Source organism: Camellia sinensis, chromosome 13 (assembly GCF_055761805.1).
Source record: "Camellia sinensis isolate YWXY chromosome 13, ASM5576180v1, whole genome shotgun sequence".
In the NCBI taxonomy this organism is placed as follows: domain Eukaryota; kingdom Viridiplantae; phylum Streptophyta; class Magnoliopsida; order Ericales; family Theaceae; genus Camellia; species Camellia sinensis.
In genome coordinates this window covers 74,570,882-74,584,821 of record NC_138973.1, presented here as the reverse complement: position 1 = coordinate 74,584,821, position 13,940 = coordinate 74,570,882, and the positions used below count along the sequence as shown (strand labels likewise).

The window sequence follows — 13,940 nt, the reverse complement described above, 5'->3', positions numbered from 1 at the left end:
AGAGAGAAAATGGTTTTCAAAAGAATTGCTGGTCTCCCACCATCCTACCACCTTCCAAACAATGAAAATAGGGTCCATACCAAAAAAGAACCCTAACCGATGCAAAACGAGGGTTCAGGGGCCAAAACACGCGGCCCGGGGCCCCGAAAACAGGCGATTAGGTACCGAAAGTGGCGTGCGACTACGAAGGTGGTCTCTCGGGCCACAGTGTCCCTCAAAAGAGAGGAAACAAGGTGTGTGCCAAAAATCAGAGCAAACGGATGCAGTTAAGCGGTCCCGAGCCGAGGCACAAGGCCAACGGCTCCGAAAACCGGTAACTGGTCTCCAAACGAGAAATGACCTACGACCACGAAACGTAGCCTACGGCCACTGAGAGATGGTCTACGAGACCTCTCTCTCCCTTCGGGAAAGAAAAACGGAGAAAACAAGACCTGATTCGCAAACCGAGACAAAGCACAAAAGAGCTCCGAAGTCCGGAGGCAAGGCTCGCAGCCGAGACTCTGAAACCTCAGAAGGAGCACAATATGCATCATCACCGAGCGCTCAATCGGTGACGTCTGAGTGTTAAGGTCGGTCAAAAATGGGGTGTCTACACACCATTGATTGTGTTGACATTCCTAAACCCCTTGATAAATGGGACACATTTGATTATCAAAACTCGAGTTGGAACAGTAAGGCTCTCAATTCCCTTTTTTGCTCCATCACACCTGAAAAGTTTCGTCGTATCTATACGTGTGAGATAGCAAAACAGGCTTAGGACATTCTTGAAACAATTCATGAGGGTACTACTTCTATTAAAAGGTCAAAACTTCAACGTCTCACCTCTACCTTTAAAACCCTTTTTATGTGTGATGATGAGACGTTTGATGATTTCTTTGCTAAACTTAGTGACATCATGAATTCTTGTTTCACACTTGGTAAAAAAATCCCTGAAGCCAAGGTGGTTGGAAAAATTTTGAGGTCTTTACCTGAGAGGTTCCAATCAAAAGTGACAGCTATTGAGGAGGCTCAGAATGTTGATACCCTTAAGCTTAATCAGTTGGTTGGAAACTTGCAGACTTATGAAGCCCACCAGATTTCTAAGAAAAAACAAAAAGATAGTGTGGCTTTCACTAGTGCTCATGAGACTGCAAAAACTTCTGAGACTGAGTTTGATCTAGAGTTTGAGATGACGGCTATGTTTACTAAACAGTTCAAAAAATATTTAAAGAAAAATAAGCCAAATTTTAGATACCCTAGTTCAAAAGACAAGAGTAATGATAAACCTAAAACTTTTCCACCAAAACTTGCTCCAAAAACTGAAAAGAAAATTGTAAAGAGGCAAGGGGTCAAGTGTTATGAATGTCAAGGTTTTGGTCATATTGCTCTTGAATGTCCATCGAAAAAGAATCAGAAGAAAGTCTATACAGTGACTTGGGATGATGAAAGCGGGTCAAAGCAAGAACTCAAAGAAATTGAATCCACTAAAGACGGGGATAGTGCTTTCATGGCATTCTGGTCCATTTTCACTCAACCTCCTCCGAAGCCAGTAGAATTTGCTCGTGGTCAGAATCCGCACCGTGCTCCTACCTTTGATAAGAGTAATTACTTGTATTGGAAGATCAGAATGAGGGCATTTCTGAGAGCTTTTGACCCTGAAGGGTGGCAAGCCATTGAAGAGGATGTTGAAAATACTGACAATCCGAGCAATTAGAGAGTTCTAATTACTATTCGTGAAGCAATTACTGATGGAGAACAGCAATGGGTTGCTTACTGCACAAAGGCTAAAGATGCATAGAACATTCTGAGTCAATTCTATGAAAGAGGAGAGTCATCTTCACCATCATCTATCACCTTTCCTGCTGTAACAACCCCGACCCACAATTAGCTACTAATCCATAATTAAGGATGTTAATTAAGTGGTTAAAATAAATTATGTGTTTATCATGTATTTTGTATGTTATTTGGCTTTCTATCTGTTACTCGTAGTAATATCTGTTGTGAAATTTGCTTCTATATGATGATTAGAAGCCTTATCGATATCTGAAACTGAATTTAGTTACACTAATATGTTCTTCAGAATTTTTAGAAAGTTATGAAAAATTTTATTAAAAATTGATTCAGTTTGGTAAATTAAGTTGCGTTTGGCAAAAAATATGTCCTAATTAATGTATTGTGGTATCGTGACTATATATATGACCCTTTAAGCTCATTCTTGAGCTCAATTCTTTCACCTCTTAGTGCCAAAATCTGAGTTCATACATTTTAGAGAGAGAAAGTGTAGATTCAAGGTAGAAGTTGAAGATTTTGCTAGAATAACTCAAGTTCGGCAAGAATCTTGTGTATTTGAAGGCTTTTAGTGAGCATCTAATCCATAATTCATGAAGAATAAGAGTTTAATTGCATACCATGAGCCTAGAATAAAGATTTGAGTTGTAATTCATACATGCATGCTTAGTTTTGTTTAATTTCATCATTTTGAACATGATTCATGACATCCATGTTGAATTTAGAAGATGACTTGGGCATGCATACATGATTTTGCCATGTTTTGCCATGATGAGTTAATCTTGAGCATCTAAGTTGTTATCATAAATTATTTGGCACATGTACGTATAATTCATCATGTTTTAAAGTTTGAATTCATGTGTTGAAAAGGATTTCTCTCATGTATGTAGCTTTTGAGCTCAATTTTATTAAAACCATGGTGTTGAAGAAAAAGAGTTTATAAAACTTATATACATGGAAGTTTCAACTCAATTTTGGCTAAATCCATGAGTTTTGAGATAAGGGTGTGTAAATGATCATATATTCATGTTTATGGATAAGTTTTCCAAGTTTTTGAACAAGCTTTGCACGAGTTTACCCTAGAAATTTGCATTTGGAAGCTCAAAACTCTATTTTTGAGAACCCAAAATTTCGTAGTCCGCTCGAGCGAGGAAAGCTGCGCTCGAGCAAAGAATGCGAGCTTTCAGTATTTTGCAGACATGAGCGCTCCGCTCGAGTAACCAAAGTCACGCGCGAACGAACCCTTTGTATTTTGTTGAACCGTTCGAGCATGGGAGTTGTGGCTCGAGCGTAGATTGAGACCAACCAGTACTTTTTCAGACAGGCCAGTCCGCTCGAGCAACCAAAGTGGCGCTCGAGCGACCGGGCCATTTTCAGTGCATTTTGACAAGTTGTTCTACATTTCATTTCCATCCATTTTTTGGCATTTATAGACATGAATTATGAGTTATTGAAGAGTCATGAGTTAAGAATCGATATGTGTAATGTGAATTAGAAAATACGAGATAAATTCAAGAATTGATTCATTTGTACGAGTCTTACGTACTTAACTGAATAAGAAAGCTAAGCCATAGTAATGAGGATATGAAATAAAGACACACTACGAAAGGAAGGTACTAAGTTAAGAAATTCGAGTGTGTGTTTTGAGTAATGCGTTAAACGAAAACAAGAAACCTATGTAGAGAGAGATCTAAGCCGTAATGGCCAAGTACATGTGTAATGATAAGATATGTTTGTGTTATGTACTTTGTGGTTGTAGGTCAAGACTCGAAGATTGATTGACCGTTTACGGGAGCCCACTGTGAGTAACGTTATTGTAAAGATATGTTTATATGAATTATGTTCCAAATGTGATATGTTAGGTCATGATTTCTGAAATGATTATTTACGTGAACGAATGTCCTATGTTTGAAATCTATTATGGCATCCATAGATAGTCCCAAGTCATGGGGGACGACATGTAAGTTTGGGTCCACGACATATGAGAGGGTAATTTGTAAACAAATTAGGCCGAGCTAAGAAAAGTCTTCTTTGGAAGTTGGGCTGCGCAATGGGCCGAGATAAGGGCTAGTGTAGCTTGGTCTTAGGCCAAGAAGACATCTCATATTTCGGATTTGGGCCGAACTATGGGCCGAGGTGTTTGGGCTTCGCAAGTTGGACCTCGTCCTTGTTAGTTCGGTCGGAGACTGCTGTAGTTAGCTCGGTCTAAACAGACAAAATCGAGGTACAAGTGAACAAGGACCGAGTTAGGTGTTGCATATGAAGGCACCGGATTGAGTATGACAAAAGGCTAGTATTAGCTCGGCTATACTGTTATTCAACCGTGGTAGTCATCTCACTTGGCTTGCAGTGATGAAACTCCTAGGAGGACTCTGCTAAGGAGAGTAGAGTCCTACTAGGATTGTGCAAAACCATCTCACTTGGTTAGTAGTGAGTAGGAGTGTAACTCTTGGGAGGACTCTGCTAAGGAGAGTAGAGTCCTACTAGGATTGTGCAAACCATCTCACTTGGTTGGTAGTGAGTAAGGTGTGTGATTCCTATGAGGAGTCTTATAAGGAGAGTTGGAATCCTACTAGGATTGGGTCATGCCAAGTCTATAAAAGCTCATAACAGGACCTATGGACAGGTATCACAATCACAATTCTTACTCTAGAATACACAGAGCTTATTGTCTATTGTCTAGTTATTGACTTAGGCATCAGAGGGGTTTCCGGCACACACCCACTGGTTAGCTCACGTTTGTGTTTTCAAGTGGCAAAGCAACGTTGTTTGGAGGAGTGCAAACTTGATCAACAGGATCATACGAGAAGAATTATTTTGTGCTCGTAGAATTGGCGCCGTCTGTGGGAATTACACATAGAACAAAACCTTTTGATCGAGTTTTCCTCTCTAGTTGAAATCAATGGCGCACAACAAAGATTTTTCGCAATCTGCTATAGATGGGCAAACCCTGGAAGGGGGTGGGAGGCGCGAAGGTTTACCTTCTATTCCACCCATGGCGGAGAGAAGCGAGAGAAAGACGGGGCTCAAGTCCACACCACTCTCAAAGCCCTGATAGACAGAGGTGGAAGATGGATCCTCAGGTTCTCGAAGATCGCATAAGGGAACAAGACGAAGTAATAAGAAGAATGTCGGCTAACATAGAGTCTATGAAGAGCACGATAAAAGGCAAATGGGCAACGGAAGAAGAGGTGGGCAAGAGCAAGGCGCACCCTCGCCACTCAGAAGATCGTGACAGACAAGTCACACTATCACAAACTGAAAGTAGAAGCCTCGGGTCAGGTGATACACAATCAAAGATTTCCAGGACACGCTACTCTAGGCCTGAGAGAATGAAGACTGAAAGGGTTCAAAGGAGAGAAGACACTTAGGCTCGCGACCCCCATAAAGTCTCTGCACTACAACGATTGGATCCTAGAACACATGGGAGTGTCGAGGTTGGAATTCCAGAGCCTCGCCTTGCCTATGAACCAGCAGACAAAGCGTTAGCAAGATTGCAGAGCTCACCATTCGTTCCGACAATAGAGAATGCACCATTACCCTCAGGCTTTCACCAGCCCAAATTCATTACTTATGAGGGGAAATCGGACCCCTACATACACTTGAGCCACTTTTACCAGGTTATGGTCGTGTATCGGCGAAATGAGGCTCTAATGTGTATCATGTTTCCTTCCAGCCTTGGTGACCTGGGTTTAACGTGGTTTGAAAGGTTGCCAGAAGGTAGCATAGCTTCGTGGGCGCAACTAGCAGAGGCATTTGTGACCAGATTCAGAACGAACACCAAGACACCAGTGGAGATTGACCAGCTTTTCTCCATAGATATGGGCGAGGAAAAAATATTGAGGTCTTACAATAACTGGTATTGGAAGACTTTTAATCAGATTGGAGATTGCCCTACAAACCTAGCTATCGCACAGTACAAACGAGGTTTGCTGGCTGACAATAAGTTGAGGGATTCAATGACAATGACGTCGCCCCTTACTATAGAAGCCCTAATGGAGAGAGTGCACCAACACATCCAGGTAGAGGAAGATAGGGAGCGCACCAAGGAAGAGTCCGTCACAATAGCGATACCAAACAAAAAGCCTTTGGCGAGAGTTAACACGGTTGACAAGTAGGACTGACCACGCAAAAGTCTTTGCCCGACCGGGGGGCAATTAAGAAGTTTGGCCGGAATAACCAAACATTTAACTCTCTTCAGCCGAGATAAGGATCTAGGCTGAAGAACGTTGGCCGGAATAACCAACATTGAGCTCCCTTCAGCCGAGATCAGGATCTAGGCTGAAGAAGGTTGGCAGGAATAACCAACACTTTTTTACACCTTTTAGCCGAGATCAGGATCTAGGCTAAAGGCGGTTGGTAGGTTTGACCAACGAAACTTTTTTGCACCCTTTAGCCGAGATCAGGATCTAGACTAAAGGCGGTTGGTAGGTTTGACCAACAAAAACTTTTTTGCACCTTTTAGCCGAGATCAGGATCTAGCCTAAAGGTGGTTTGCAGGTTTGACCAACACATTTTTTCTTCAGCCAAGATAAGGATCTAGGCTCAAGAAGGTTGACAGGTTTGACCAACCCTTTTCATTCTTCAGCCGAGATAAGGATCACGGCTCAAGAAGGTTGGCAGGTTTGACCAACAAGATTTTTTGGCACTCTTTGATCGGGATGATAGTTACCTTGGCCAAAGTTGGCAAGTTTGACCAACAAATTTTTGAACGATTTGACTGAGATGATAGTTAGCTCGGCCAATGAACGTTGGCAGGATAAAGTAAAAGCTGGTGAGCCCGACCAGACATGCAGTTAAAATAAAGCACTACAATGAAGGAAAAACAAGGGACCGAGCTCGTATTTTAGCTCGGTCAAATTGGGCATTTCTTAGCTCGGCTGAGGCCAAGGTACGTATCTCGGCCAAGCTAGTGAGTTCGACTGGACATGCAATCAGAATGATGCAAAACATTGAAAAAGAAACACAGTAACCGCACCAAGAGATCGAAATTTTTCATTAATTGGAAGATGATTACAAAAAGGTGGGACGTATAGCCCGGTTACACAGAAAGAATGCCTTCTAGTACGATTGCAACCATGAAGGGTATAAAAGTTGAAGGCAAAAAGGTGGGGCTGTTCAAATTTTTGGAGGTACATAACGGTTGTAACAGGAGAACGAGGATAATTGGGGCACGTCGTGTATCCTGGGAATGACGTCATACCAGATTAGTGGAAAGACACGTTGAGCAATTGACAAGGCTTGTTGGAGCCGAACGAGCTGTGAAACCGAACGACTTTTTTAGCTCGGCAGAGTGGGGTGTTCTTAGCTCGGCTGGAGGAAAAATAATCCCAATCATGCTACGCAGATGGAATTAAGGGGCAATTGAGAGGGTAATTTGTAAACAAATTAGGTCGAGCTAAGAAAAGTCTTCTTTAGAAGTTGGGCTGCGCAATGGGCCGAGATAAGGGCTGTTGTAGCTCGGTCTTAAGCCAAAAAGACATCTCATATTTCGAATTTGGGCCGAACTATGGGCCGAGGTGTTTGGGCTTCGCAAGTTGGACCTCGTCCTTGTTAGTTCGGTCAGAGACTGCTGTAGTTAGCTCGGTCTAAACAGACAAAACTGAGGTACAAGTGAACAAGGACCGAGCTAGGTGTTGCATATGAAGGCACCGGATAGAGTATAACAAAGGGCTAGTATTAGCTCGGTTATACTATTATTCAACCGTGGTAGTCATCTCACTTGGCTTGCAGTGATGAAACTCCTAGGAGGACTCTGCTAAGGAGAGTAGAGTCCTACTAGGATTGTGCAAAACCATCTCACTTGGTTGGTAGTGAGTAGGAGTGTAACTCCTAGGAGGACTCTGCTAAGGAGAGTAGAGTCCTACTAGGATTGTGCAAACCATCTCACTTGGTTAGTAATGAGTAGGGTGTGTGATTCCTATGAGGACTCTTATAAGGAGAGTTGGAATCCTTCTAGGATTGGGCCAGGCCAAGTCTATAAAAGCTCATAACAGGACCTATGGACAGGTATCACAATCACAATTCTTACTCTAGAATACACAGAGCTTATTGTCTATTGTCTAGTTATTGACTTAGGCATCAGAGGGGTTTCCGGCACACACCCACTGGTTAGCTCACGTTTGTGTTTTCAAGTGGCAAAGCAACGTTGTTTGGAGTGCAAACTTGATCAACAAGATCATACGAGAAGAATTATTTCGTGCTCGTACAACATATATGTGATTACAAGATCTCGTTAGCTACTTCACTGTGGTGATATGTGTTTAATCGGTATCCGGAACCAATTACTTTAGTCGGAAGACGATGTATGGTGTGTTTTATGAAATGTACCATTAGTATGTTCAGATATGAGAATGATTATGTTATGATTTGTCTTATGATTATGAAATGTTCGGAATTCATTCACTAACCCCTTTACCTTAATGTTATTCACTGAGTTTTAGCTCACTGTGTGTATATATATGTATAGGTGGGCATTCTGGAGATCGAGCCTGAAGGCTTTTGTCTGGATCTGTGTTCTGTTGTCAGCCAGCCACCGTGCCTCACGTGGAGGTTCCTGAAGTGTCATGTATTATGAGTTCGGGTCGTTTATGTATATAAGACTTTCTTTGTTTTTATTGGCTGTACTTAAGATACTATAATGCAAGAATGACTTTTGGTTATGTATATAAAGTCATAAATCTTTTGTTTCACATAAATCAGCACAGCTCATTGGATAACTATATTTATGTATTTACTTCCGCTAGCCCCTTATTTTTGTTTATCTGTTCAGAGGCCTTTGGTAATCTAAGGATTACTGGCCGGTTACGATGCTAAACCTATAGGGGTGGGTTTGGGTCGTGACACCTGCCTTAGTGGCTCGATTGGATGAGGTCTAGGAAAAAGAGAAACAAAAATAAGATGATAAGACATCAGAAGACAATGATGAGATTGATGGTGATGATCCACAACAAGCTTACGAAAAGCTTTACGATAAATCTCTGAATTTGTCCAAGATCAATGACAAACTCACTCTCAAGCTCAAAGCATGTGAGAGCGAGAATGTCAAACTAAAAGGAGAAATTGCAATAGCAAAACAAAATGTCATTAAGATCTCTAATGACAGGCAAGACCTTTGTGGGAAACTTCTATCTTGTGAGACCGAAAAGAATGAACTTCTGAAAATATATGCCACATATGAAGACAAGATTGAAAGTCTTGAGATATCACAAGCTACATTGGAAAAGATAGTTTGTCATAAAGATGAAGAACTCAGAATTGCTAGAGCCATAATTGCCATGTGGAACAAAGGTTCCAAGTCATTAGAAGACATCCTCGGGTCTCAACAAATGGGTTGTGACAAAAATGTGCTGGGCTATGGTAATACGACAACCCACAAGGGACAGGCCTCTACATCTCATGACCTGAAAACTCAAGAAAAAGGAAAACTAAAGGTTCACCAGGGTAATCCCCCTCTTCGTTTGCCGAATGGGGGTAAGATCAACAAAAGGGAGGTAAAACCTGTTTTTGTTTGTCATCATTATGGTAGGTATAGCCACATTCGTCCTTATTGCTTTGAATTGTTTGGTAAGGTGTCTCAAAAGGGTAGAAATTCTAATACTTTTTGAGTTAGGAGACAACCTTACATGTCTAGGCGGAACACCAAGATACATGAGGGTATTCACAACGCTAAGATATTTACCAAGACCACCAATCCTGATTTTGTTAAGACCAAAAAGATATGGGTGAGAAAAGATGATTTGACTCGTTTAGTTTTTCACATTGCTCTAAAAGCACGTGACTCACACATGTGGTACCTTGATCGTGGGTGCTCTCGTCACATGTCAGGTGACAAATCCTACTTCACCTCTCTTGAAAAATATAAAGGTGGAATTGTTACCTTTAGAGATGGTGGCACTTCTAGAGTCATTGGTAAGGGCTCTATAAGTGTGGTTGGTCTTCCCAAGCTTAAAAACGCATTACTTGTCGATGGCCTTTAAGAAAATCTTTTGAGTATAAGTCAAATGTGTGATTCTTATCATGAAGTATTGTTTTCAAAAAAATAAATGTGAAATTTTGAATAAAAAGGGAAATACTGTCACGCATGGGGTTCGCACATCTAATAACTGCTACGAAATTGTTACAACTAATGACTTGACTTGCCACTCAGCCATCATTAGTAACATTGATCTGTAGCATCAAAGATTAGGTCACATGAATTTCAAAGACCTAACTAAGATAGCCAACAAAGAGCTTGTGAGAGGCATACCTAAACTGGGTAAGAATCTGAACCATGTGTGTGGACCATGTCAACTTGGAAAGCAAACCCGTGCCCCTTATAAAAAGGTGAACAGCTTTACAACCAAACGTCCTCTTGAATTGGTTCATATGGATCTAATGGGACCTACTTGCACTGAAAGTATTGGAGGTAAAAGATACATTTTTTTAACTGTTGATGATTTTACTCGTTTTTTATGGGTAAATTTTTTAAGAGAAAAAATCTGATATGTTTGATGTTTTTCAGGCCTTAGTCCTTAAAATCCAAAATGAACAGGGTGTCTCTATTGGGCATATCATAAAAATCTGAACTGATCATGGTCGTGAGTTTGAAAACAGTTCATTTTCAGATTTTTGTGATATGCATGGAATTAAGCATGAATTTTCTGCACCTATTACTCCACAACAAAATGGAGTTGTTGAGAGGAAGAACAGGGTTGTTCAAGAAATGGCTAGGGTCATGCTCTTTAGTAAGAAAGTTCCTCCAAAGTTTTAGGCTGAAGTCCTAAATACCGTGGTTTATGTCATAAATCGTGTGTATTTAAGGCCCGGCACTTTACAAACTCCATATGAATTGTGGAAGGGATTGAAACCTAATGTAAAATACTTCAAAACTTTTGAGAGTAAGTGTTACATTTTCAAAGATAGAGAGCCGTGGGGCAAATTTGACTCCTGAAGTGATGAAAATATTTTTCTAGGGTATTCAACCACTAGTAGGGCTTTTCGAGTCTATAACCCGCAAACTTCATCTTTAATGGAATCGATCAATGTCATCATAGATGACACAAGTTCTCCTACTTCAGCAACAAATGAGGAAGATAATGGCGAGTCTCCAATTTTGGATACTGAACCACAAAGTCAGAGAGATGCTGAGGTCTAAGCACAAAAAGTTGAAACAGCACCAACTTCTCAAGTAAGTCAGAGTCCAAAGAGTGCACAGAGAGACACTACTTCTGATGCTTCAGTCACCACAAGCCCAAAGTTCAAACCATCAGCAAGGGTGAAACTGAATCATTCAGCTCAACAGGTGATTGGAAGTGTTTCGGATCGAATGGAAACCCGAAGACAAATTCGGGATGAGGTATCTCATATATGTTATGTTTCATTAATTGAACCTAAGAATATAAAAGAGGCCTTACTAGGCGATAGTTAGGTTAATGCTATGCATAAAAAACTAGGTCAATTTGAACGTAACAATGTTTAGACTCTTATTCCTAGACCTAGAAACTTGAATGTTATAAGTACCAAGTGGATCTTTAAAAATAAATTTGATGAGAATGGTACTGTGGTTAGAAATAAAGCTAGGTTGGTTGCTCAAGGCTACACACAAGTAGAGGGTGTTGACTATGATGAGATGTTTTCCCCAGTTGCACGTCTCGAATCTATTCGTATTTTACTTGGTGTTGCATGGTTTCTTAATTTCAAACTGTTTCAAATGGATGTTAAAAGAGTCTTTCTGAATGGGTACTTGAAAGAAGAGGCTTATGTTGAGCAATCAAAAGGGTTTGAGGACCCTAAATGTCCAAACCATGTCTACAAGTTAGACAAGGCTTTGTATGGGTTGAAACAAGCCCCTTGGGCTTGGTATGATAGACTTACTACCTCCTTACTTGATAATGATTTTCAAAGGGGTAGTGTGGACTTTGTGAAACATACTAAGTCTCATATTCTTGTTGCACAGATTTATGTTGATGATGTTGTGTTTGGATCCACTGCTGATCATCTTGTCAAATATTTTTCGGATCGCATGACACATGAGTTTGAGATGAGCATGATGGGAGAGTTGTCTTACTTTTTAGGTCTTCAAATTAAACAGTCTTCTTCGGGTATGTTTGTTTCTCAGACTAAGTATGCCAAAAACCTTGTCTCAAAGTTCGGTCTTGAGTCGGCCAAACATGCTCGCACTCCCATGAGCACCACTCTTCACCTTTCCAAAGACTCATCTGGTACTGATGTTGATCCCAACCTATATAGGAGTATGATAGGGAGTCTCTTGTACCTCACTGCCAGTCGTCCTAACATTTCATTTAGTGTTGGTGTTTGTGCCCTTTACCAAGCTTGTCCTAAAGAGTCTCATCTGATTACTGTCAAACGTATCATTAAGTATGTGAATGGGACATTGGGTTATGGGATTTGGTTCTTGACCGACACTGCAGCCGAAATCACTAGTTTTTCTGATGCCGACTGGGCAAGGTGTGCTGATGATCATAAGAGTACATCTGGGAAGTGTTTTTATTTTGGGAATAATTTGGTTGCCTGGCATAGCAAAAAGAAAAATGCCATTTCTCTTTCGACCACTGAGGCTGAATACATTGCTGCAGGGAGTTGTTGTGCACAAATGCTATAGATGAAGCAAATACTTCACGATTATGGAATAGACCAGAACACTCTCACTTTTTTTGTGATAACACAAGTGCCATTAACATTTTTAAAAATCCTATCCAACACTCTCATACCAAACACATTGACATTCGTTATCATTTTATCCGAGAGTTAGTGGAAGAAGGCCTTGTTGTACTTGAACATATACCCACTGAGCACCAAAAAGTTAATATTTTTACAAAACCCTTTGATCTTCTTAGGGTTGAGTTCCTTAGAAAGACCTTGGGTGTAGTGCTCAGTTGTTAGGATGTTATATGTTACTGGAGAGGGTGTGAGTGATTGCTTTTCTGTATACTTGGATGCTATAATCTCATTCTCATTGATTCCTGTCATCCCTGCATTTAGAAAAATATGAACTCCTCTTATACTGTGTGCTAGATTTCATTTTTCATTGTTCATAGCTCATTCTGAATGCTCTTGCTCATTGACTTCATGACCTTATTCTGTACACATTCTTGAGATAAACTATTGCAGGGGTTTCTGCACAAGTGATCAAATTTCTCTATGGACCACTAACAGTGTATCTTTTGTATTATTGGAGGAATTGACCTATTCTGGTATATCATGGGTGATGTTGAGTCTCTTAACCATCTACCATCATTTTTTCACTTTCACTGTTCCTCCATCAGCTCATTGAAATCCGGGCATTAGGAAAAGTCTATCTTAGAGGCACCAACCGGGCCATCCTTTCTTGATTTCATGCTTCTCTGGTTTGGTCTCCATACTCTTGAGCATGCAAGCCACCAGTGAGTGCCCACAGAAAAGAAAAGTCTCATGATGAAAAATAAAAGAGAACTCATTGACTGAGGGGGAGCCTCCACGCTTACTCAACAAATACTCCTTGATTTCTAGTTGTTGGACTTTTCTCTGTGATTGTTTCATTACTCTTGCCGGAGGTCCAGCCATGCAATCACTACGGGGATTAACTCTAGCTCTGTGGCCTCTAAGGATTGCACACACACACATTCTTTTTGTGAGCTCTCATGTTTGTTTTTGAGTTATGCATTCTCATGTTGCTTATGATCATTGATTGAATATTATTTGATTTGCTCATGATCTTGTGGTTCATAATTTCAAAATGTACAAGTTTACAAGCTGTATGGATTGTGGATAATCTCATCTCAATGTCACAGTCTTGAAATCTTACTCCCCTCTTATTTACAAGTCACACTTCTCTGGTTGAGTTGTTTTGTTTCTTTTCATTCATTTATTTAACAAAAATAAAGGGGTTATTTTGAGGTTCAGGGTTGTTTTGTCCCGCTCAAGCGGAAATTCTCACGCTCGAGCGTGGATTTCATTAATCCAGTATTTTGTGCAAAGTTTTGTAGTTCTATGAGGTCGTTTTTGGCGCTCGAGCATCCATTTTCGTGTTCGAGCATAGCCACGCATGTTTTGGCTCATGCTCGAGCGTTAAAACCCACGCTCGAGCGTACTGGTTTAAGATAAAACTTATTCCCTCATCTCTTCAGTTCATTTTTTCCCCAAATTCAATCTTACGCCTAGGGCTTCTTGGCGATTCAGTGCTTTGTCCTTCG

The 13,940-nt window shown here is 40.7% G+C and overlaps 1 protein-coding gene across 1 annotated transcript; it reads left to right on the top strand.

Annotated features, from left to right (window-relative positions):
• The first annotated feature begins 10,777 nt into the window (after positions 1-10,777).
• On the top strand, positions 10,778-12,370 carry LOC145805490 (secreted RxLR effector protein 161-like). The gene is made up of 2 exons (XM_082900633.1): positions 10,778-10,897; positions 11,867-12,370. The coding sequence occupies exons 1-2, from the start codon at positions 10,778-10,780 to the stop codon at positions 12,368-12,370; spliced, it is 624 nt and encodes a 207-aa protein (XP_082756759.1).
• Positions 12,371-13,940: the final 1,570 nt, after the last annotated feature.

What these genes read in the sequence shown, in the direction of transcription:
- LOC145805490 (XM_082900633.1), top strand. Translation starts at nt 10,778, where the DNA reads ATGGAATCGATCAATGTCATCATAGATGACACAAGTTCTCCTACTTCA. An exon ending in AAAGTCAGAGAGATGCTGAG is followed by an intron (nt 10,898 to 11,866) that starts GTCTAAGCACAA and finishes TTTGTTTCTCAG; the next exon opens with ACTAAGTATGCCAAAAACCT.